This window comes from Pleurodeles waltl, chromosome 7, assembly GCF_031143425.1.
Source record: "Pleurodeles waltl isolate 20211129_DDA chromosome 7, aPleWal1.hap1.20221129, whole genome shotgun sequence".
NCBI lineage: Eukaryota > Metazoa > Chordata > Amphibia > Caudata > Salamandridae > Pleurodeles > Pleurodeles waltl.
In genome coordinates, this window is record NC_090446.1 from 263,142,057 (window position 1) to 263,168,578 (window position 26,522).

The window sequence follows — 26,522 nt, forward strand, 5'->3', positions numbered from 1 at the left end:
AGCAAGGTTGATAATTCTTTGCTTTCAAAATCATATGTTCCCAAAACAATGCAAAACATTTTGCTAAATTACTGTGAAACATTAGGTTCCATTTCTTTGAAGTGTCATTCAGTGAAATGTTTTGATGCCTGCTAGTATTATCAAAAATATTCATAATGGAAAATCAGTGAAACCAGTTTCAACAAGATTGACAAACATGAAAATAAACAAGCTCAGCAAAGCCAATAGGTCAGACGTTGGTGGTCAGTCTTTTGGTTTTGTCAATGCGTGTCTTATTTTGCCATGGCTATTGTAAAACTTTAATATTGTGGGAGCTGCCAGACCCTGACCATTGTAACAAACATTGGCAAACATATTTGTAATCTCCAAAAGTTTGTATTGCCTCAGTAGTTTCTGGCACCGAACATAACTATTTTGTGTGCCAAAATGCTCCTTGTGACAAAGCATAATGCTTTCACTCACAGTGAAGCCAGCGATAGATAGAATTTTAATAAAAAGCAAACAGTCTTGGTTAACCCTAGACCTAAGAAGGAGCCCAGTTGTTAAATGGAGTCACGGAAGGGCAACCATGATATGTCTTTGCATTAGTGCATATTTACATATTTCATGAATTTACACAAATTTACAGAAGTAGACCAGGAAATCATACTCCTAGAAACTACTTGTGTACTGCATTTTAGCACGAGCAAACATGCATATGTAGATTTGCTGATACGAAAATATGTTGAGTGTTTAGAAGTTTACTTTCCTTTTAGCCACTTTTTCCCAACCACTGAAGAAGTTTTACTTCTGCCCTTTTCAGGAGTACATTTTCAACCTCTCCCAGTTTTGAGAAGAGCTTATGAAAACCCATAAAACATGCAAGCTAGTACGTTTGCACAGACTCAAAAGGGCATTCCAGCCCTGAAACTTTTGCTTACAACTGCCTCTATCCCCAGTATGTAGATCTGCAGGAAGGTGGTAAAATAAGGAAATTGCTAGTATTCAAGCCCTACTATTGTATTAGCTGTGGCATTATCAGAGATGATATTATCAGAGATCTTATATAATGAGATTCCAGCCATGTGTCACCGCTCTACATGGCACCAAAGGGACAAGTAGATTTATGAAGGAGCATGTCCTGTGGACAAGTAGATATTTTATTAAATTCCACACTCTGCCTGAGGTAAGTGGAGATGATTGAAGGGAAGAGAAGTGTATTGGAAATGGAGGTGTTGGATAGGTAGAGGAGAGGTAGGTAAGGAAGGGATGTGAGAGAAGTAAAGGGGAACGAGAGAAGGCGATATGTTTGAAGAGTAAGGGAAAGAATAAGGGTAAAGGGAAGTGATAGGGAAGGTGAAATTACAGAAGAGATAGTGTGGGATAAGGCATAGAAGGGGAGTGATAGGGAATGAAAGTGAAAAAAGGGAGTAGAGAAAAACTCTAGGTAGAGGAAGGGAGAGGAGGGAAAGGAAAGGGTGGCTGGCCTAGGGGAGTGGAGATTTGAGATGGGGAATGAAAGGAAGGAGGGGAGTATTGGGATGAGAAGGGTGTTAGTGGTAGAGAATGGGAGCAATAGGTAAAGAAGGGAAGGCTGGGAAGTGAAAGGAAATAGGAGGACAGGAAATAAAGGCTAGGAAATGGGAAGAGGAGAGATGAGGAGAAAGTGGTGGAAGGGAAGAGACTAGAAAGGAAAATGAAGTTTGGACAATAGAATGGAAGGGAGGGGTTGTTATGGATGGATAGAGAAGATATAAGAGTGAAGTGAAGGGAAAGCTGGTATTGAATGAAGAGGTACCGAATGGGTAGACAATAGATGGCTAAGGAAGGAAAGAGAAAAAAGTACAGAGGAAGAAAAGACTGAAGAGAGAAGTAAGAAAAGGGAAGGAGAAAGGGCAGAGTAGGGAAGTGGATAGATTGGAAGGGAAGCAAAGCATTAGGATGGCAGATATGGAGGAAATGAAGGTAAAGGATGGGGAGGGGCGGAGTTCTGAGAGGGAAATAAAAGAAGAGATGCATTGAAAAGGGAAGGTGATGGGGAAGGTGAGGAGAGGGAAGTAGAGAGAATAGCATGGAAAGAGAATGAGAGGAGGGGTGGTGTTAGATGGGGAGGGAGAAAAGGGTAGATTGAAGGGGAAAGTAAGGAGGAGGAAGGGATGGAAAGTAAGGGGGAGGGAAGAAGATAAAAGGAAAGGGATGCAACGCAGAGGGTATAGGTTAGCAGAGATAGGGAGGAAATAAGCGGAGGGGGTCAGAGGGAAAGGGGAGTAATGATGGGGGAGTGAAGAGTGGAGGAGAGGAGCGATAGTTGAGGGAGTCAGAGAGGGAAATGGAAAGAAGAGAGAGTAGTAAGGAAAGAAGAGATTGGGCCGGAAGCTAAGAGAGGGAAAATGGTTAAGTAAGAAAGGAAGGGGAGAGAAAGGGAAAAAAAGGGGAGCCATTAGAAGGGGTGGAGAGATGAGTAAGGAAGGAAGTGAAGGAAAGGGAAAAGATAAGGATGTGAAGGGGAGCAGGGAAAAGAGATATAGAGTGAGTGGAAGAGATATGGAAGGGACACGAAAGGATCCGGATTGTAGAGGAAGGGAGGAAATGAAGGAAGAGGAAAGGATGGGGATGAGTGGGAATGGGTATAAGAAATATGGAAGGTGAGAAAGGAAGGGGAGGGCACTGATAATAAGGGTATAGGATAGGAGCTATAAGGACGCGACAGGAAGTGAAGGGAAAGGAATGGAAGAGAAAGGAGGGGAAGGGGCAAATAGGGAAAGATGAAGAACGAAATGTGAAAAGAGTAAAGGGAGGGATTTGAAGAGGAGGGATAGGTGAGAGATGGAAATGAAGAGAGGCAAATGGAAGGAGAATGGGAGAGGATATGACAGATAGGAAAAGGGTTAGAAGAAAGAAAGGGAAGAGAACGGATGAGGATGGTTGTTGAAGGGTGGGAGGGTAGAAGAGGGGAAAGGACTGTAGGAGAGGATAGAAAGGAAGTGAATAGATTGAGATAGAAGAGATACAGAGAAAATGGGGGAGGGGATTGGCGAGGGGGATGGAAGGGAAAGGGGAAAAGGTAGGGGCTGTAAGGGAGGAGGAGAGAGAATGTGAAGGGTGCAGAAAAGAAGGGGGGTGAAGGGAACCTTTGGGGAAGGTGAATGTAAGGTGTTAAAGCGAGGATGTAAAGCAGATGTGGAAGGGTCTATAGGGCAATCAGTTAGTAGGGAAAGTGATATGGACTGGAATTGAGCTTAGAATAGAAGGAAAGGGAAATAAGAGTGTGCACAGGAGAATGATGGCTTGATGGAAAGGAAGATAAACTGGGGAAAGAGGAGGAAAGCAATAATGATAAAGGTAGGGAGGATGAAGCGATATAAAAGCGGTGGTCACGAAAAAGAGTGGATAGGGTAGGGAAAGTGCTGGGTCCAGAACAGAATGTAAAGGTGCTGGGAAGAGAGGAATTGGCCTATTGGGTATTGAAAGGATGCAAAAATTGAGATGGAATTAGTGAGCAGGGATAACAGAGAGAGGGAAGGAAGCAGGGTTAAATGAAAGGAAGGTGGTGTTAGGAAAGGAAATGGCGAGTGGAGAGTAGGAACATATAAGGAAAGGAGAGATCAGAGAAGGGGGTAGGGTTGGAGAAGGTAGAGAAGCTGGTGAAAGTGGGTGGGAGGTACGAATTGGGTAAGAAGAGAAAGGAAGAGATTGGTTTGGAAACATTAAATATGAGGCTCGGAAGGTAAGAATAGAGCTGTAGGAGGCTATTATTTCCAATAATGGGGTGAAAAAAATAAGGATTCAATAAGTTTAGAATTTCAAAAGATTTTTCAGTACTGTTTGATTTTCAGGGAAGGGAATTGGCATTCAAGTCAGTTTCTAGTTAGTTTTCAGTTTGCTTTCAAGTTCAGTTTTTAGTATAGTTTGATTTTTACTTCAGTTTTCATTTGGTTTATTCACTCACCTTGTCCCCTTTTCCCACCACTGCCTCCTTTGGAGTCTGCCCATCCCCTGCAACTTTGACCTCTCACTGTCTCCAGGTGCCACCACTGGTACTCTCCGGCAGGTGTCCTTGAGTGCAGGACTGCAGTTGCCTGGTTACCAGCCATTTATACCAATGTCACGCCAAAGTGGAGACTTTTCTATGTGTCATCATCATAAATCACTTTTTGGGTGATGCCATGTGCTTCATTTTAATTCGGGGATTAGGCAAGGCACAGGTATTGTCCAATTTCTTGACAAAAATCCTACCATCTAGTTAGATCCTGTGATGAATGGGAAAGATTTCCATCCTACCCAACATACTTTTTCAGCAGTGGTCTCACCTTTTATGTCTGCTGCGGTGCAACTGCCCTCTTGCCCTGCCCCAGCGCCCCCTATCCCCCATCCATACGTAAGCTGGCCTTGTGACATCACATTGGATTGCCTGTCATATCAGAAGTGCTGCATTCAGAGGATGCTGTTTCTGCTCTTGATGGGAATGGCAAGCCCCTTTCACATGAATTTTAGAATGTGGGTTTTTCCTCAGTCTTCGCTTAAAATAAATTATATCTTCTTCATAAGGCTCGTTGTATTAACTTGCTCGCACAGTGCTCTTTCGATTTATATAAAAAAGATTTATACTTGGCCATATCCACATATCTGCTTCTATCATCGAGTATCATCAGGTAACCCCCATCACTTCTTTTAAGAAGTGCACATATCAAATCGAAAGGCATGGTAACTAAGAGTTCTCAAAGGTGATTATTTAATCCTGTGAACAGAATGGGCAAGTTTCACCTCTAAAGGTCTGTAGTTTCAATCCTGTGAGGTGAACAAAGATTGTGACCACTGAAGCGGCCAATTCATTTCTGGAACAATGGCAATTCTTTGCATGAGGGAGGGAAGGTACTAGGTGGCAAAAACATCAGAGACTCGTAGTTTCACTTTGCTGTTTTGCGCTGTTTTGTAAATTGGACATGGACTTGCTTTTGAGCAAAACACCTTTATACACAAACAATACATTTTCATACACAAACAAAGTCACATCACCTGTGTTGGATTCCCCAGTCATCAAATCAAATCAAATCATTGACATTTATAAAGCGCGCTACTCACCTGCGCGGGTCTCAAGGCGCTAGGGGAAAAGGGGGGGTTATCGCTGCTCGAACAGCCAGGTCTTTAGGAGTCTCCGGAAAGCAGAGTGGTCCTGGGTGGTCCTGAGGCTGGTGGGGAGGGAGTTCCAGGTCTTGGCCGCCAGGAAGGAGAAAGATCTCCCACCCGCCGTGGAGCGGCGGATGCGAGGGACGGCAGCGAGTGCGAGGCCAGAGGAGCGGAGGAGGCGGGTGGGGACGTAGAAGCTGAGGCGTCTGTTGAGGTATTCCGGTCCCTTGTCGTGGAGGGCTTTGTGTGCGTGGGTGAGAAATCGGAAGGTGATCCTTTTGCTGACTGGGAGCCAATGCAGGTGTCTCAGGTGTGCGGAGATGTGGCTGCTGCGGGGTACGCCGAGGATGAGGCGGGCCGATGCGTTTTGAATGCGTTGCAGGCGATTTTGGAGTTTGGCTGTGGTCCCGGCGTAGAGGGTGGTGCCGTAGTCCAGGCGGCTCGTGACAAGGGCGTGGGTCACGGTTTTTCTGGTGTCGGCAGGGATCCAGCGGAAGATCTTGTGGAGCATGCGGAGGATGAGGAAGCAGGCGGAGGACACGGCGTTGACTTGCTTGGTCATGGTGAGAAGAGGGTCCAAGATGAAGCCGAGGTTGCGGGCGTGGTCTGCGGGGGCCGGTGCGGTGCCGAGGGCTGTGGGCCACCAGGAGTCGTCCCAGGCGGACGGGGTGTTGCCGAGGATGAGGACTTCCGTTTTTTCAGAGTTCAGCTTTAGGCGGCTGAGCCTCATCCAATCTGCGACGTCCTTCATACCCTCTTGTAGGTTGGTCTTGGCGCTGGCGGGGTCCTTGGTGAGGGAGAGTATAAGTTGGGTGTCGTCGGCGTAGGAGGTGATGATGATGTCGTGCTTGCGTACGATGTTGGCGAGGGGGCTCATGTAGACATTGAAGAATGTCGGGCTGAGTGATGAGCCTTGGGGTACGCCGCAGATGATCTCGGTGGGTTCTGAGCGAAACGGAGGGAGGTAAACTCTTTGGGAACGGTTTGCGAGGAAGGAGGCGATCCAGTCCAGGGCCTGGCCTTGGATCCCGGTGGGGCGGAGGCGGGTGATTAGGGTGCGGTGACAGACGGTGTCAAAGGCAGCCGAGAGGTCGAGGAGAATGAGGGTGACTGTTTCACCGTTGTCCATCAGGGTTCTGATGTCGTCTGTGACTGAGATGAGGGCGGTTTCAGTGCTGTGGTTGGTTCGGAATCCGGTTTGTGAGGGGTCGAGCAGGTTGTTGTCTTCCAGGAAGGTGGTCAGCTGTTTGTTGACGGTCTTCTCTATTACTTTGGCTGGGAAAGGCAGAAGAGAGATGGGGCAGAAGTTTTTCAGGTCGCTCGGGTCAGCCGTAGGTTTCTTTAGTAGGGCGTTGACTTCGGCGTGTTTCCAGCATTCGGGGAAGGTAGCAGAAGAAAAAGAAGAGTTGATGACGGTCTGGAGGTGCGGGCGATGATGTCGTCGGCTTTGTTAAAGATGAAGTGCGGGCAGGGGTCCGAAGGGGTGCCGGAGTGGATAGAGTTCATGATGGATTTGGTTTCTTCCGTGTTGATGTGGGTCCAGTTGTTGAGGGTGATGGCCGGGGATGCGGGTTCGGTGGTGTTTGGTTGGGTCTGGTGTCCGAAGCTGTCGTGGAGGTCGCTGATCTTGCGATGGAAGAAAGTGGCGAGGGATTCGCACAAATCCTGTGAGGGCGTGACGGCGTTGGCATTGGCGCTGGGGTTGGAGAACTCCTTGACGATGCTGAAGAGTTCTCTGCTGTTGTGGCTGTTTTTGTCCAGTCTATCGGTGAAAAAGTTCCTTTTGGCAGCGCGGATCAGGTGGTGGTGTTCGCGGGTAGCGTTCTTGAGGGCGATCATGTTGTCAGCGGTGTGGTCCTTGCGCCAGGCTTTCTCAAGGGCGCGACAAGTTTTCTTTGATTCTTTGAGGGTGTCAGAGAACCAGAGAGGTTTTTTGGTGTTGGTCTGTCGATGCGTGCGTTTGAGGGGAGCAAGGTTGTCTGCGCAGTTGGAGATCCAGTTTGTGAGGTTGAGGGCTGCGTCGTTGGGGTCGGTGGTGAGGGTGGGTTGGTTGGCGGCGAGTGCGGAGAAGAGTTGCTCTTCAGGGATCTTGTTCCACTGTCGACGTGGGATGGGTTGAGTGCGGAGGTGGCGGGTCTCGCGTCGGAATGTGAAGTGGACGCAGCTGTGGTCGGTCCAGTGTAGGGCGGAGGTGTGGCTGAAGAAGACGTGTTTGCTGGCGGAGAAGATAGGGTCGAGCATGTGTCCGGCGATGTGGGTGGCGGTGTTCACCAGTTGTTTGAGGCCGAGGTTGTCGAGCAGGGTGGTGGTGTTGGGGTAGTTGTTTTGTTCCAGATGGAAGTTGAGGTCGCCTAGGAGGATGTAGTCCGGTGAGGGCGTGCAGGGAGATGAAGTCGGCGATGGCATCGCTGAAAGGGGCGCGTGGTCCGGGAGGACGGTAGACGAGGGATCCTCTGAGGGTGGTCCTCGGGTCGGTGCGAATCTGAAAATGCAGGTGTTCAGCGGCGAGAGGGGTGTCTTCGGTGGAGGTGGTGACGCTGATGGAGTCTTTGAAGACGATGGCGATACCTCCTCCTGCTTGGTTGGTGCGGTCTTTCCTGGAGATCTTGTAGCCTTCGGGGATGGCGGTGGCGATGTCTGGAGCAGAGGAGGCGTTCATCCAGGTCTCCGTGATGAAGGCGACGTCCGGTGCTGTGGAGTCCAGGAGGTCCCAGAGTTCAACGGCGTGTTTGTGGACGGAGCGAGCGTTGACTAGGATGCACTTGAGGTGGTTGATGGCGCGTGGGCTTGTGGTCGTGGTAGTTGCGTGGTGGAAGATGCGTTTGCAGGAGTTGCAGGCAAAGGGTCCATGGGTGCGTTTGGGGTGAGCTTGGAAGCAGGTGTTGGAGCGTCCTGGGTTGAGGGCGTGGAGGGTGGTGGGGTCGTAGCGGATCAGCGGGGCTTGGGAGAGCTGGGGACCAGGGGTCGTGGTGCTGGGCGCAGACGGGCTTGCCTCTGGCGCGCCTCCGGCACGCCAGCGGCTCGCCCGCTGCGCAGTCGCGCATCGGCCGCCATATGAGGTAGGGGGGGGGGGGAGAGGTCAGCTGGGGGCGAATGGGAGCTGGGGGGCGGGGGCGTGCAGGAGGTCGCAGCGGGAAAGCGCGAGGGAGGGGGGGACAGGTAGAGTGAGAAGAGCTGGGGGAGGGGGGTTTAAGGGTGGAGGGGCGTGAGTGTTAGGAGGTTTAGGAGATTAGGGAGAAAGATAGGAGTAGGGTTGTGAAGATAGGGGACGGGGGGTTGTAGAGGTGGGTGAGGGTGAGAGGTAGAGTGAGAGGATAGGAAGATAGGTAATAGAGGGGGTGGCGGGAAGGGGGGAGAGATAGAGAAATAGATAGAGAAAATAGATAGATAGAGAAAATAGATAGATAGAGAAAATAGATAGATAGAGAAAATAGATAGAGAAATCGATAGATAGAGAAATCGATAGATAGAGAAATCGATAGATAGAGAAATCGAGAGATAGGAAGATAGGAGGAGGTGGAGAGTGAGGGAGTTAGATAGTGGGATAGAGAGATAGGTAGATAGGAGGAGTGAGGGTGAGGGAGGTAGATAGGGAATGGGTTAGATAGGGGAGATAGAGAGGGGGATGCGAGTGAGGGAGGGGGATGAGGCAGGAGCAGGAGGGCAGGCGCGGGGAGAAGACGACGGAGGAGGCAGAAGAGCCGAAGGCAGAAGATAGAAGACCGGAAAAACAGAAGACCGGAAGAACAATAGAACAGAAGAACACAGAAGAACACACAGAAAACGAAAAACAGAGGGCAGAAGACCACCGAAGAAGATGAGGAAGAAGAGAGGCGACAGGAGAGGCTGAGAAGCACACAGAAGAAGAGAGAAGACGGGGAAAAGAAGAGTACAGAAGAAGATTACAGGGGAGGAGCGAGGAGGAAGAACAGAGAAGAAGAAAAGAAGCAGGAGCAGGAGAGAGGGTGAGTAGCGCGGGGCAGAGCGAGGGGCTGGGAGGTGGGGGGTACTTACTGTGAGGTGGGTCTCAGGAACTCAGGAACCTGGAGGAGCTGCAGCGGCAGGGGGAGCGACCTACCCTTGGGTCAAGGGTCGCTACCACTGTCGCGCAGCGGGCGCCATATGAGGTAGGAGGGAGGGAGGAAGGGGGTCAGCTGGGGGCGAATGGGAGCTGGGGGGCGGGGGCGTGCAGGAGGTCGTGGCGGGAAAGCGCGAGGGGGGGGACAGGTAGAGTGAGAAGAGCTGGAGGAGGGGGGTTTAAGGGTGGAGGGGGGTGAGTGTTAGGAGGTTTAGGAGATTAGGGAGAAAGATAGGAGTAGGGTTGTGAAGATAGGGGAGGGGGGGTTTGTAGAGGTGGGTGAGGGTGAGAGGTAGAGTGAGAGGATAGGAAGATAGGTAATAGAGGGGGTGGCGGGAAGGGGGGGAGAGATAGATAAATAGAGAAAATAGATAGATAGAGAAATCGATAGATAGAGAAATAGATAGAGAGATAGGAAGATAGGAGGAGGTGGAGAGTGAGGTAGTTAGATAGTGGGATAGAGAGATAGAGAGATAGGTAGATAGGAGGAGTGAGGGTGAGGGAGGTAGATAGTGAACGGGTTAGATAGGGGAGATAGAGAGGGGGGTGCGAGTGAGGGAAGGGGATGAGGCAGGAGGGCAGGCGCGGGGAGAAGAAGACGGAGGAGGCAGAAGAGCTGAAGGCAGAAGATAGAAGACCGGAAGAACAGAAGAACACAGAAGAAGATACAGAAAACGAAAAACAGAGGGCAGAAGACCACCGAAGAAGATGAGGAAGAAGAGAGAGGCGACAGGAGAGGCTGAGAAGCACACAGAAGAAGAGAGAAGACGGGGAAAAGAAGAGTACAGAAAAAGATTACAGGCGAGGAGGAAGAACAGAGAAGAAGAAAAGAAGCAGGAGAGAGGGTGAGTAGCACGGGGCAGAGCGAGGGGCTGGGAGGTGGGGGGTACTTACTGTGAGGTGGGTCTCAGGAACTCAGGAACCTGGAGGAGCTGAAGGAGCTGCAGCGGCAGGGGGAGCGACCTACCCTTGGGCATGAGAGAGCTCTCCGTCAACCCAGGCACATAGGGTGGTGGTCAGGCAGGCTCTTATTAATTCGTAGAAGGATACAAAGGAAGAAAGAATAGGCTCTGGGGATTTATAAAAGATAGAGTTAAGCTTTGAAATAAAGGTAGGAATAGGATTTAGAATCACACCATCCTTCATAAACCTGATAAAAAAGGACCTCTCAAAGCACCCAATTCTCTAATCTTATGAGCCAAAGTGATGGCCACCAAGAAAAGAACCTTGAAAGAAAGAAACTTTAAATTTTTTATTTTGGTTCAATGACATGAACATGTTAAACACTTTACAGCGAAGGAAGATCCTATGCAGAAGAGAAAGAACTTGAGATAGGCTTAGCCACTGCAAAGTTCTAAAACAATCTAGTTCCTAGAGAATCCACCTACATTCTAGGTTCTGAAAATTTCCTGAAAGCCTTGATTGCAAACTACTGATACCTCAAGGTTGAAAGGGAGAAATTAAAGTGAAACCAATCCAAGAGAAGGCGTAGAATCTGCACTAGGCCAACAGCCACACCCGCAAGCTAAGATCAGATCCCACAGTTGGGCAGCAACACTACAGTGTTCCCCGGATATTGGCCCCAATAAAGCAGAAATGGCCAGAGGGAAATATGCATGTCCAAAACACCAAAAAGTCAGATGCCACACGTAGTTAGGTGCACTCAGCCAATCTGGACACAGCGGACACAGCACATGCAGTGACCATGCTCCCCTCAGACCGGATATCTGGACACATACTCACTGGCCCAAATGGTGTCCACTGAGAAATGACAAAATTCCCCTTCGGAACACACCACACATGTTCTATGAAACAATCTTACATCAGTTACACCAACCTCTCAGCCACTTAATGACCAGTGATGAGCAGGGAATATAAAAATACTGTGTGTTTTAATGTAGATAAATAAATCACACAATTATTCATCCATATCATATTCTCTGGGAATAAAACACAGAATATAAATTAAAATACACACAGATCCCCCACCCTAAAATGCCATGTTCCCCAATCTACAGTTTGATAAAATTCAGAGACCCACATAAGACATTAAGAATTGTCTATATCTCTACTACTGATTGCACAAGCTCCTCAACGTGCTCCTTGGCCAGATACTTTTTAGTCTAAAACAAGCATGTCACACGTGGATTCAGTATCGCAATTGCGGTGTCATGTTTCGGTGGCCTTCACAGCTTTAGCACCACCTTCTTCAGGGCAAACATAATATGGTGCCTAAAATTTATCTATGGTGTTTCAAAGTATCTGTATAAAAACAAAGTGAAATAACAATATAATTCCTACACCATATTTTGCTGATGACATTTATTACAAAATGAATTTATCATAATGACTAGCAACCGTGCTTTTCCCTAACAAATTATCGTCGGTCAAAGTTGTTCTTCCAACATTCCGCTCATCTTCAAATTATCAGTTGGCCAAATGTTCTCTCGGCAACATAGTCATCCTCAAATCATTCACCCCACTCATTTCATACAACTTCACCCCTTATCAACTGGGGCAAAATCAATTTATTTCTGGATTTCATTCCATCACAATCGTATCTCTTTTGTAGGCGGTTCAGCAGTTTCCCACATCAGGTCCCATAACGTCGCATCAGAATTGTACTGTTTCTTTGAGTGATACCAGTCCAACCCCAACTGGTCTATTTCTTATTTAAGGCTCTATAATAGACAAAACCTCTAGTTAACCAAATGAACACAAAGGTATAGTTCTTGATACACTTTTCTCAACTCTCCCTCCTTCCCAGAAAGTGAAGGTCAGGCTTGGTTATGGCAGGGAGCATCACAAAAGGGTTGTGGCGGGGAGCATCACAAGGGGAAGAACGAGACACAAAGCAGAACAGGAGACATACCTGTGGGCGGGACTGGGGTACTTTAGTTTCTAAAGGAGGGGAGATGAGGCCTGTGCCAAGCACTATTTGTCCAGGTGTTTTTCCGGGTGTATCTTGTTGATAACTTCCAGGGTGAGAATTTTTCAGTAAACATTCAAATTAATTGGATGATGTCATCAGTGATGCCTGGGTACGTCTCATTAAAAAGCGTGGTCATAAGCAGTGCAAGTAGTATTTAGCTCACTGAACTGTAACTGTAACTGGCTAATAGCAGTGTTTTTTTCTTCTTTTTAAGTTTTAATTTGGCAAAACAAACGTGTCTTTCTTTGGCAAGCTAGTGTAGTTATCTATTTAATTGTTTTGCAAGCATAAGCCACAAAGTTAAAATATGAAAATATGCCACCACTTAAATGTGGTGACTGGATGTTTGTAATAAGTATGAAGTTGAAAAAGCAATGTCATATAATTTTAATAGAACAATATTCATGCTTTTATTATTGGTACCGAGAGAAGATACTATCGGCTTTGATGTAGTGTACCCTGAAGACCGTTAAAACATGCGAGTGACTAAAAAAACAAAAATAATAAAACGTGCAAAGAAAGAACCCTTAACAAAATATAATTTCCTCTTACTAGCCATTTTACTGGAGTTTTCTTTTTATACGGTTGTGCCTATATGTTCAGAAACAATGCTGTTTCCCACAATGTAAGAGAGCTAATGGTCACATGCTGTTTGCTGTGATTGAGGAGCGAAGCAAAGTGTGAATGAAAGATGGTCAGACCACTGGATAAATAGCGCTTATCCAAAGCGTCTTTTTATTGATATTTTTTTATATTGTTTTATTTATGAAGTCATTTTTTAAAATAAGACATCAGCGTTTTACTACCATAAAATACGTATATCAGCCATTATCCACTGTGAGTTATGTACTATCCGCAGAAAGATTACTGGCACACACGTGAATCATAGGCATTTGGTCACAATGGGCACTTGCAATATGCTATCTACAGCAAAACAGCATGGGTCTTCTACTGGACTTTGTACTTATTTCTTCACTAATGAGATTCCTGAAAAAGCAATCTGACAATCCTTCAAACATATAAGAATAGGTTTTCTGCTTAGACCCTACTCATTGGCTTCTAACAGTCAGTCACTATGATGTGGTTAGCATGCACACCGTGGACTGCGTTTGAAATCCAGGATGGCAGACCAGCCAGAGCAGATTGCTATCTGGGTTGGTGTTAAATCAACGCTTTCCTTTAATTCCTCTATAAAAACCATGTTCTATAAAAACCATGTTGTTGATTTTTCTGACTAAATAGTATTCTGTATTTGGACAAGGAAATTGCTGGAGGGATAGGAAATATTTTGCAGATTTTGCTTTTTAATACTTTTGTCCCCATCCTGCTTGTACTAATGCTGTTATAAGAGTATAAAATATTTTTATTTTTTTATTCACACCGATATATATGTATTCCAAGCTATGTCCTTTGTTCCCCTCCTCTTCAGATCACAATGCAGAAATGTACCACCTCCCTCACCTGTTTCCAAACCAGTATTAGCAAGCACCTTATTTGCTTTTGTGTCTTGACCTAGAGCTGTACAATTTGGCACCTGTGGCTTCAACACAATCGAAGCGTAACTGGACTCAAGCATCTTCTTTATTAGCTCCAGACATTACCAGTCTCTTTATTCAAATGTCTCTTAATTTGACACATTTAAAGCTGATATCTTTTCAAATCTACATAGTTTTGCAATGCAGACATCTGAAGTTGTCCCTGTGTATTTTTTCATTCCGATGTTTGAGGTTCCAAATATATAAAACACAGCTGTAGACTGGCCGTATGTCATGGTGAGGTTGCAGCCAGCCAATGCTTTTCAAGGCACTGTAGATAAGCAGTTCAGCAGACTTTATTTGGACCCATTTGCAAAAAAGATTAATACTCTCGTTTGCAAGTTGTGCTCCACGTTTCCAGAGGAGGAAACTTGGGAAGTAGGCGCACCATTGACAAGGTGACCCAAACGCCTTCTGTATGCCTTGCCTCCATTTCCACTGATACAGGAGGTATCCAAATTACAGGAAGAGAAAGGTCAACTCAACTTACTTGCTCCATTTTGGCCACAGAGATGGTCGTCTCCCCTGCTGAAACCCCTGACACTTCCACTGCCTTGGGTATTTCCGTATTCTCCATCCCCTCTGAAACATCCTACTCTCTTTCCCTCTCAAACCCACACTATTGGTTTGGATAAAGAAGTCCAATCTATTACCTAAAGGCTTTTTCTAGATTGGTGGAGGTTATTCAAGATTTCCATGTGAAAATCCTATTCTAAACACTGGGAGTCCTTCGATAATTTCATAATTTTTCTGCTACATCTTGTGAATTTTCTGCGATTCTACGCCTTCTCTTGGATTGGTTTCACTTTAATTTCTCCCTTTCAAACTTGAGGTATCAGTAGTTTGCAATCAAGGCTTTCAGGAAATTTTCAGAACCTAGAATGTAGGTGGATTCTCTAGGAACTAGATTGTTTTAGAACTTTGCAGTGGCTAAGCCTATCTCAAGTTCTTTCTCTTCTGCATAGGATCTTCCTTCGCTGTAAAGTGTTTAACATGTTCATGTCATTGAACCAAAATACATTTTTTAAAGTTTCTTTCTTTCAAGGTTCTTTTCTTGGTGGCCATCACTTTGGCTCATAAGATTAGAGAATTGGGTGCTTTGAGAGGTCCTTTTTGATCAGGTTTATGAAGGATGGTGTGATTCTAAATCCTATTCCTACCTTTATTTCAAAGCTTAACTCTCTTTTATAAATCCCCAGAGCCTATTCTTTCTTCCTTTGTATCCTTCTACGAATTAATAAGAGTAATGTTGAATACCTTAGATGTTAAGAGCTACCTTAACTTAAATTCACAGTTCTTAACACTACAAAAAGCCTTAGCACTTGTTTGTGATGTTTGGACAATCTAGAAGGGATAAAAAGGCATATGCAATGAATTGAGTATGTGAATTCAGTCAACCATTCTGCTTGCAGGATGAGAGAGGATAGCCACCCCCAGGGACTTTAATAAAACACAATGCAGGGGGTGGACGCAGCCTCCTGTAGCCCCAGGGACCACCACCTTCCCACAGCACATGTGTAAAACTAATGCAGGGGAGCTCTGCATCCCTCCCCGCAGCCCCACAAAACGCCACCTCCCGAGGCACTTCACTAAAACGAATGTGCCCCCACAGCCTCGGGGACCACCACCTCCCCAGGGCACGTGTGTAAAACTAATGCAAGGGGTCCGCCCGGCCCACGCACCCCTGGGACATAGCTGTTTGCTTTGAGTTGGCGGAAGCTGACAGCTCCCACCAAGTTACGGCAAACACTCTGCTCGCAGTGAGGGGGAGCTGTCAAACGGCTCTCCCTCACTGCGCGCGGAGGTTTTCTCTGTTTCCCTGCCCATGGAGATGCAGGCAGGGAAACAGGAAACCCGCGCTCTACGGTACCTATAACTCGCACCCTCGCCATTCACTGCTAATTACCCCACAAACTATGGCACTCATGATACCTTTGATAATATCAATGTAATATTTGCAGTAACATTTTTGATGAAAAACTGTACATCACAGCCATAATGGAAACCGTGCCCATCTGCCCTTAAAAAACATGTTTGCAATCGGTGCAGAAGAAGGGGAAAACAGACCATGATAGTCAAGCAACAAGGTGAGATAGACTCATTGCGTGCTCTGAACTAATTTTGACATTAATTTGAAAAGTTCAAACTGACCAGAAATGAAATAGACATTATTCGAGGAGTAAGATCCACGCCTATTTATTAATAGCATAAAACATATAATACTTATTGATGTTCAAAAAGCACAGTTTTCATGTTACAGTAAACCAAACGTGCCAATTGAATTCATTAATAAATTTTTGTATCTGAATGCTCAAAGCGATTTTCATGAAATTGAGGCCAAGTGGCCTTAATCTTATCTCACAATATACACGTTAAATTACCCCCTGTGCAGACCTCTCCCTTCATGTTACTAATTTGGGCACAGTTCACATCAATGAAAAAAATATGAATATCTCATGAGACTTTGTCAATCCTGTTAGTATCTCAATTACAAAAAACAAATCAACAAATTATTAAACGTGAACAAAAAGCTCCTCATCCGAGTTCAAACCTGTGGCTGTTGAGAGTGATAATATATTCAGACTCTATAATCTTGAATTTCTTCTTCCTGTCTCCAACTCTCTTATTGAGAATGACCCTTTCAATACCATAAAAGATAACATGTCAACATTCTGATCATGTACCTTGGACCAATGTCTTGCCACAGGATAACTAGTATCAACATTCTTAATGGCTCGCATTTGTTCCAAGACTCTCTTCCTAGCTCGGAATATGGTACTGCCAATGTAAATTAAGCAACAGGGGCACATCAATACGTAAACGCAGAAATCACTGCTACAAGTTATGAATTTGCTAATGTGTTTAGTTCTGCCAGTAGGAAGCGAATAGGTTTTCAGATTATTGCTGGCTCTTCAGGCCTTGCATTGCTCACATTTATAGAATCCTTTTTGTTCTCCGAGCCTCCCTCCATGTTCATTTTGCGCAGTCATGTGACTGTGTACCAACATGTCTCTTAAAGACTGCGATTTTCTATAGGTTACGGAGGGATAACGCGGTAAATTGGAGTTAATAACTGTATCAGATTTCACAAGATGCCAGCTTCTGGAAATCATTTTTATGATTGTGTTTGAATCTGCATTATAGGTAAGAATAAAACGTACTTGATTGGAAATGACACCCTTCCTGTCCTCCGTTACCAACAGTTCATCCCTAGATCTAAGTCTAGTCTTTTCCTCAGCTGTCTGCAAAACCCTCTTAGGGTAACCTCTGGCTTTAAATCCCTCAACCATCTTTGCTTCTTCTAGTTGATAAGATTGTGCACTGCTGCAGTTGCGTCTTGCCCGAAGTTGTTCCCCATAGGAAATGTTCCATTTCAGGTTAGTGGGATGATGGCTCAGTCTATGTAAAATGCTGTTGCCAGCTGTCGGCTTGTGATGCAAGGAAGTATGAACTGATCCACCCTATCTCCTCTTTGTCCATTTTAAATGTAAAAGCTAAATTCAAATCATTCTCAGAAATGTGCTTGAAAAAAATAAAAGAAAGCATTTTTGGAGCCGTCCCAGGTGATAAAAAGGTCATCTATGTATCTAGTCCAGAGGACCATATGCTTAGTCCATGCCTCATTGCCGTCAGTCCATATAATCTGTTGCTTCCACTAACCCATGAATATCCTGGCAAAACCTTGAGCAAAGCAACTGCCTATCGCAGTACCAAGCTGCTGTCTGTACTGTGTGTCATTAAAGAAAAATATATTAATCTCAAGACAAAACCTTAATGTGTCCAAAAGCATCATGGAATGATAATAGAAATGAGTAGCATTATCTATGAAAAAATGTCTGCACGCAGCAGTGCCCTGATCATTATTTATGCAGGTGTAGAGAGTGGATACATTAATTTTAACCATGAAATAGGTGCACTGCCAAGGTATCACAGTTATTTTGGTAATGAAATCAGTACTATCCCGACAGTTAGAATATAGACTAAGAACACATGGTAATAAATAAAAGTCAAGATAAACAGATGTGAATTTCAATAAACTATTACTTACAGACACATTTGGTCTGCCTGGTGGGTTAGTTTTATGGATTTTCGGAAGTGGGTAAAATCAGGGTGCTACAGGTCTCTCTACAAGTAAAAGCTGAAATTCCTCAAAGAGGCCTCTGTTTTTCCATTTCCCAAGTAAAGTGTGATATTTTATGATTGATTTTCTGTATACCTCATGGGTATTGGGTTGGTAGTCACCAGATCCCATCATCCGTCTCTCTGCCTCATGAATGTATCTCTTAACATCCCACAGTCTGACATTTCCACCCTTGTCAGAGGGTTTGATAACAATACTCAAGTCTTGTATCAATGAAAGTAACACCTCCCTTTGTGCTGATGTCAAATTACTTGTGTAATTATTTTCGCTCTTTTTCCAAAAGCGTAAAAGATTCCTAGTCACTACTTCATGAAGAGTGCCAATGTTATGATGCAGTGTGATTAGGTTACAAATCGACTTAGGTTTGAAGGGATTAGGGGCCATATGTACCAACACATTTTCCCATAGACCTAGAATGGGTAAATCCCTTTAATACATCTGGCCCTAGATGATGTCCTATCTAACTCCAAATTCAAATTGCACAGTAGTTCCCTAGCCCAGTCTACTTCTCCTTTCCTTAATTCCCTAAGAATAGCCAAGCCCTCTGTCACCTAAGCCTAGGTTATCAAGAGAGTGATCCACTGTACTAGGCTCTTAAATTTATTTGTTTTTGTTTAAACTCTCATCAATTTAAATTTGCGCACAAAAAGAAAAACCTCAACAAGTGCTCTACAATAGTCCATTTTATTCACAGAGCAAAAAGATAATCCTAGTTCCAAAAGGGACTGTTCGTTCTCAGTAAGTTAAGGTTCAGACAAATTAACAGCAGTCAAGCTTTTCTCATCCATTTTTTTTGCTTTGTTTGCCAAGTTGTCCTTCCATGTGGCAATTTTCGTATGTCGTCCCCCTTGACGTTTTTCCTGTTTCTCTTGGTGTTTTTTTCCAGTGTCCTTTGCTTTGCTGTGAAAAATGATATTCATCAGCAGTGGTGAAAGACGTGATTTCTTTCTCCTCAGCTCACAAATCTTCCTTCGACATAGTATTGTTTGTCTCTGAGGAACTTGCATCTTTTTTCATTTGTATTTCCGCTTCATATCTGTGAATTCTTCGTTCCATCTCTGCATATATATATGTTTTTTTTGTCTTTTTGTTTTGTTTCAAAGGATACTGCAGCTCTCAGATAGTGCCAATGGCCTTCTTGTATGCCACTCATTTTTTTATGTACAGAATAGTGTAGTCCATAGTGTGTCATCATTTTAGAATTCCGAGATGGCGAATTGCCTGCTATATTTAATTTTATTTGTTATTGTAAATATATGCCTGCTTTGTTTGGACAGCAGTGTGTTCTCTTTTTCGCTACTTTTAATCTTTTAATGTACGTTACATATGCTTTTTTATTTTGTGTGTTTTATTGTGAATGGATAAGTGGGTGAACGGATTGATGCATGAATGCAAGAATGAGCAACAGAATGCATCTTTAATTTATTAATTGCCTAAACTGGAAACAGTTGGCAGCACCCTGCCTCACACTCCAGCAAGCAGTCAGCCCCATTGCATCATGGTAAATGCAGTACTTGTTTTTACTTCATAAAGTAGTCTGTAGTTTATCACCTTAGTAGGTGCAGCAAGTGCTATATATCTCTGGACACGTGTTTCTGGGTTTAGCACTTCATCAGCAGAGAGCATAGGTCTATGTCTTGGAAATACTGCCAAAAGTCCTCTCAGTTTTCAATACCACTCACTGGCATGCAAGTGCTACAACCAGAGCTCATCAGCTTACTGGCTCAAGGGAACCTTTTCAAACCGGAAACAGTTGTGTGCACCCAGCCTCACACTCCAGCATGCAGTAAGCCACTTGCATCATGGTAAATGCAGTACAAGTTCATTTTTACTTCATAAAGTATTCTGTATTTTTTCACCTTGGTTGGTGCTGCTAGTGCTATATATATGTCTCTGAACACATGTTTGTGGGTTAAGCATTTCATCAGCAGAGAGCACAGGTCTATCTCTTGGGTTGCTGAAAATGCTGCTAAAAGTCCTCTCAGGTCTTAGTACCACACACTGGCACGTAGGTGCTACAACCAGAGCTCGTCAGCTCACTGGCTCAAGGGAGCCTTTTTTACACTGGAAAACAGTTGGGAGCACCCTGCCTTACATGCCAGCATGCAGCCAGCCCCATTACATCATGGTAAATGCAGTACAAGTTTGTTTTTACTTCATAAGGTAGTCTGTTGTTTTCTCAGGTGCAGCTAGTGATGTAGATCTCAGGACACGTATTTCTGGGTTTAGACCTTCCTCAACAGATAGCAGCAGGTGTATCTCTCGGGTTGCTGGAAATGCTTCCAAAAGTCCTCTCAGTACCACTCGATAGCATGCAGGTGCTACAACCAGAGCTTGCCAGCTCAGTGGCTAAACTCGCCAGTGGCTGAAGGGCACTTTATTAGCCATACTCATTGGCATTGTTATTGCATATTTGAGATTTGAAATGGATGTTCCGGCACTGGAGAAGTCATTTATCTCGCACATTGTCACATGCAATTATTTGTCATCACTGTTTTCTATTGCTAGCAGTGCTTTCAGATTTCTTCTGTCTTTTCAATTTCAGTGCAAGGAGGCGCCACGGTCCTTGTGGAGCTTGCGCCAGACATCCACATATGTGGCATTTGTAAAGAGCAGTTCAATAATCTTGATGCTTTTCTTGCTCACAAGCAAAATGGCTGCCAGCTGCACAGTCCTACAAATGGAACTACTAGCACTGTACATTATGTGTCCGAAGAAGCTCTGCCTGCTCCTCAAGATCCGACTACAACTAGAGCTATAACATCAGAGAGCCAGACCATCACAGGTAACAATCACATGGAGTGGGTATCACATGTATTAGAGTAATATATTGACAAAAAGTTTGATTGCACATTTTGTCAACAGCGCTTACTTCTTATTAATTGCTTAACCAGCGTCCTAGGTCTATAGAGTGCAGACACAGGTTATCTTTCACACATCATAAAATAGATTAAGTATTAGAAGCTCAGACAAATGCACACCCTAGCTGCACACAAATCTGGCCCATGGCACCTGCTCCAGAATATGGTAATTCTATGTGGGCTGTTCTGTTTCCATTTAGTCGCAGTCCACGCGCTCCCCACGCTTTGGTCCAAGCACCGGTGTTTTTTTTTTTCCCCTTTTATTCCCCTCATTTAGGGGGTCCATTAACTGACCCCTTCAGCATTTACTCCCTAGGTTTTTCTAAAATATTTATCCATATTTGCTTCCTCACTGGCACCTATTCACAAAGGTAATTAATTATACACATGAGTAAATCTACACATATAAATGTACTCTTACGTTTAATAGTAAATTTAAGTGCAAATTTACTTCAAAGTGTAGACTTGTATGCCTAACAGGGTGGGGCCAAATTGTTGCGCGTAAGATTACTACTAGTAACTGTTTTCATAAGGGGCTAAATTATTTGGAAATGTTAAAAAGTGTTTTAAACTTAAAAAGAAATAGTAAGGTATCCAGCTGTTAAATATTAATGCAAATGAATTTTATATATTTTAAATGTACAACAAAATAAAAAATATATAGCACTGTTGCCTTAATTTTGATTAAATAATTTTCATTTACGTAAATAATTTTAAAATATTCATTAAAAAAATATACCAAACACAAAATGTTTATTATGTAGTAAAGGTTACTAAAAGTTTTGTACAGAATTTAAATTATTTTTTAATTTACATTGATTTTTTTCAAATGAAAGATTATTCATTCCAATATTTCAATATTCAAATATTTTTTATAGAATTTTCCTTATCTATGTTGTGTAGCTTTAAATGTGTATATATATTTTATTAAAAGGTGAACTGAATTGGCGTATTTTAACATAATTTCCCTTGGTTAATTAAAACTCCTGTCACCATTATTTTCTGTAGGAGTGTTGCATTACCAGTGGTTGGCCTTTTGTGATGCTGGACGTACTCCTGTTCTGAGCTGAAGTACATTTGCTATTGTTTTAGGACCTTTTTCGCTCTACAAGTTTTAGAAATGAAATTTACGGTTTGAAATGGGCTTTCCGTAGAGGGTGTATGCTTGTCTCTCTCTCTCAAGCTATCCTTACCCTAACCCCCTCCTATTAAGTCATAAGGTTTTCCCCTTTTTCCAACCACTCCCTCTTCCTCCCACATTTACTACAAAAGTGGATCCATATTGGTCCGGAGATCTATGTAGTTGGACAAACACCCCCTGATGCAAGTTTGTAAATACAATTTTGTAGTACATGAGTAAATCTAGTGTAGTTCTATTAAACATACTGCAAAATGCAGTTTGTGAATAGGCTCCTGTGCTTTTCTAATTGAGGAGGTGGTGCTAGGGGTAGCGCGTTTGTAAGCATGTTATTCTGAACTTTTTGAACTGAGGTGCTTTCTTTGCCTCATATTGGGACCCACCCTACGACATCGCCACCAGTTCTGACTAATGGGTTTCGGTGAGCCTCCTAACTATTGATGTCTGCACCAGAGCAGATTGTGTGGTGGAAATAAAATAAAAAAATATTCACAAGTTTGTTCCCTATGGGGGTCAGCACAAATAGGGTGTGCAGTGAGTAGGACTAGGAAGCACATGGGTTGGGGGGAGCAGTGGCGGGCACAGGGAAGATGAAAATATTACTGATTTTAAATGTATGCTCTCCATTAAAACAATAGATTTTTTTTTTTAAACGTGTAAAGTATACAGCAATACCAGTAGAAGTCAGAATCACTGTCAGAACCAACTGTGAATGCCTTGTTTGGAAACACCCAGAGTTTAACTTGTTTTCTTAGGTAGGCCTTAAGGTCTGTTGAGACGGTCATTGTCCCTGTGGTGACTCAACCTTCTTTACTGACATTGGCTGTTCCATGCTAGTATCTTGCCACATGAAAGGGAACTTTCCATTAGTGATAAATTGGTGCTTCATGCTATTGGTGGTTTCAGAGGTGTGGTTGCTCCCAATTGTGATCCATACTGAAAGTTCAAATGAGTTGTTCCAACTGCAAACATTATAGGTGACCAGGCTAGACCTCCCTCCTACCAGTGTACCTACAAAAACGGAGAACGACCTTGATGTCTAGTTTATATAGGAGGGAATGTGTAACCTTTACAGTTTTGACTACATGCTGTTATGTGATGTAGAGTATTAATACCTTGGTTTGTGTTGGAGAATTCTCACCTAGTTCTGAATTTTAAGTCGTAGGTTACATGATGAGCAGTCTCTCATTGCATGACAAATGCACTCCTCTAATTTTAGGCTCTCCATAACTGAAGGGTTTGCAGAGAGATCTAAATGCCCCCTCTCATAAGTGAAATAGCATTCAATCTACTGCTTCTCTATGAGAAGTGACCAGGAATATTTCCTTCCTGAGGTGTTTTTTTTTTTTTTTTTTTTTTTTAAATCAATTCTCATTGTTCTGTGATGGCAGGCATGTTTGTACAACCTAACATATGCCAAGAGTCTCTTTACAGTATCGTCTTTAACGCAGTGGACCGTGTCAAGTTCTGGGAGGTCTGGGGTCATGGTGCTGCATCTGCTGTCATCTCTGTTTAGCAGGAAATTGGGGCAAAGAGGGCAAAAAATGCTCTGGGACTTAGGCAGTACTGGACCTTCTCTGATGGATCTTGCAATTAGATGTTTGAACCATGGATCAACTTTGAGAGGGGAGTGGAGTAAACTGTGGCACATCTACGGTTGGGAAGCCTGTACAAGCCACAGAGGTCTAGATCACCACATTGCATCAAACACCAGTTCATCACAGGATCACACAGGATCTGTGGTGCCCCTCTGTGTAATAGAACTCTAGTTTAGATCTCACAGCTAGAGCAGAAGCACTTCAACCCTCTATCCCTTGGTTGGGCCGAGGAACTCCGTAGATAGAGGCTTGACCTCATGGTTTTCCACCACTAAAGAACCTGGGATGACTACAGAACAAACATTGCAATATTTACACTCGTCTGGGGGCCACTCTCTTTCACATACAAGGAGTTTCAGGGCTGACTTCTTATATTCCCTTCAAATCGGCATGTTGAACATCCTCTGGTTTCAACTGCTATGGGTCCTTTACCAAGATGTGGACATTCTTAATTTTCTGAAGAATTTTCAGATGCCACTCCTCTACCCAAGAATTCTCCTTTTCCTTACCCCAAGCGGCGGGCTCACTTATCAGCTGCACTCTCCTTTTTGCAAGTTTGATGTAGGTTCTTCCCTTTGTTTCTCGATGCCCAAGGTCATTGTAGTTAGTTGTTGCAAGCCTTTGAAATTCTCTAAGATTAAAACAAGCAATATTACTATCCCAAGTTATGTCATATCTAATAGCAGTGATACGAGGAATAACAATCCTTTATGCCTGGACATGTAAAATGACTGCCCAAGTTCCTAGACGCCAAATTTCCCACGGAGTTTCCCTTTGCCATGATTCTAGCTCCAGAATAAACAGGATCTATAAAACGTATTGTGTGTGGAAAACCCCACAATATTTGCAACACAATGAAAACTGCTAGTTGATTGCGTTAAAATCAGGTCACAAACAGTAGTAGCAGGGCAGTAGAAGAATAGTTACAAAACAATAAATACCCATTGCCCCTCCTCCACATTTGAGCTCACACCAAAGTCCTTAAAGGTGTTCTCCCTAAGGTATGTAGCCGAGTGTGCAGAAAACGGCAGATAGCTGCAGTGATTTCTTGTCATTGAGTTGCTCTGATCGTGAGTGCGTAGATAAGGGTATTTCCTTTCCTCTTGGTCAGCATACAGTTTATGGAAATCCACCCACTCGTTCTTTTGAGACAAATCAGTTCTGGTTCACAGAAGTAGTGGAGAAGTGCAGAGGGTTTGAAACCGGTGAGTCAGATATAACCTACCGTGATAGGCAGCCACCTAGGTAGTGCTTACACCTTTGGCATAAGCAAGAAAGGAAGTCCCTACTCACTGATTGTCAGCTACCATGTCCACTTGATTGAAGAGTGGTGTCAGACTTATGGTTCTAGCCAGAATTGTAGTCAGATGGAAGGAGGGTAAAATGTTCATCCCATATGAGATACTTTTGGAGCAAAGTCCTTCACAAAAAAAGGGTTTCTGTAGCTGTGCTAGTAAGACTTTTTAGATATAAGTTTAGAACGTTTGATCACTCGCGACAACCAGATACCCCATACAATTTCACCAGCTGACACACCGAGATGTACCACTTGAGTAGAGACAGTAGTCCAGTGGAGTTCCCAAAGAGCCTGACAGCCAGCAGATTCCCCTTAGCATATGTAAATCCAAAAATCACAGCACACATTTCAGTTTTCCACAGTTATTGGTGAGCCTGTCTCTTCTCCGTTCTTGCGCTACCACATGAGCCCCGAGTTTCTAAAGCTCACTCCTCTTATATCGACAAGCAGAGCTTAGGCACTCCACCCAATTAATGGAGGCAGATAGATGGGGTACGTAGAGTAGATACCCGGCAGACAGAGGGAGATGCAGAATAACCGTTCTTACAAGCACCCCATGGTAATGTCATGTTTGGGTGTCTTTTAAAAATAGCACAATATCACCTTCAAACCTTCGTGATGCTGGGAGGATGGGGCCACAACCTGAAAGGATCTTACGTATGCTTACAGACATGACGGGGTTTCAACAAACGTCGAACACAAAGTGAGAGGCTACAAGTTTCAGACAAAAAAGAATGTCCTTACAATATCAATTAAAGTATAAAAGCATATGCCTCGCGTGTTTTTTTTCTATAACTATGGCGAAGGCATTCATTGGCCATTCCGGATACTGTTTTTGCAACGCAGACTGTTTCCAAAGTTGGTGTAAGGTTCTGCATCAAATTACAGATTTTGTAGAATTATTTGGGTGTGCGTTCGCTAAGAGATAACGAAAGCTGTAATGTAATTTTCCTAAAATGTCCAAACATTAACAGGCTTTTCTTTTTGTTAGTTTCTGCTCCAGAGTTTGTATTCAAACATGGGTATCAAACATATCTTCCTAGCGAAAATGAAGAATCACAGCCCGTCTCCACTGTTCCTGTGCCTACAAAGTCTCGCACGAAAAAATCAACAGATTCAAATGCAGAAAAGAAAGTTAAATGTTACTATGAAGGTAAGTTGAATTCTCCTTGGAATATAGTTCTCTTAAGCAAGCACTACGTTGTGTAGATTTTATTTGTGAGCTGCTCAATGTTTATGGCAGAAAAGAGTGGATATATCTGAACGTATGCTAAGAATGAAAGCATTAGCAAAGTCCGTAAAAGTGAATTTTGTGTTCTTTATCAGTTAATTCTACTTTTTTCCGGACCAGCATGTTTTTTTGAAGTGTCATGCATAGAACAAAATACAACTATGTGCGTTTCATGACACTGTAACAGTTGCCATGAAATGCAAGGAAATAATTATGCAGTTAAACCAATACGGGTTTTTCCGTGTAAATATTTCAGTACTTACTACATAACCCTTCATTGGCATCAACATGTTCAAATTTTAACCCAAAGCTTTTTCTAGCTCAAACACATTAAGTATATTAAAAATGGAGCACGCATGGGCCATATAACACTTTTCATATAATAAGTGGGGACCTTTCAGCTACTGATTGTAGCGTTTAGGCAGTGAAGGCAATGCAGTCCATTCCAGATTGTGACCGCATTTCCAGTTGATGGACTGGAGGAAAGAATAATATCTTTAAAAGGACATGCATGCATTAAATGCTTAAATGTAATTAATACAGGGTGAAAATAATAGTCGTTAGGAAACCTCAGTTTTGAATCAATATGTGTTAAAATATCAAAA

At 43.7% G+C, this 26,522-nt stretch overlaps 1 protein-coding gene across 1 annotated transcript in view; it reads left to right on the forward strand.

The window, feature by feature from the left end:
- ZFP64 (ZFP64 zinc finger protein) overlaps positions 1–26,522 on the forward strand; it is a 61,780-nt gene that overhangs the window by 4,081 nt on the left and 31,177 nt on the right. The window contains exons 2-3 of the mRNA XM_069243629.1: positions 20,338–20,577; positions 25,678–25,839. Coding sequence (XP_069099730.1) covers positions 20,338–20,577; positions 25,678–25,839 — 402 coding nt within the window. The remainder of the gene's footprint in view (positions 1–20,337; positions 20,578–25,677; positions 25,840–26,522) is intronic.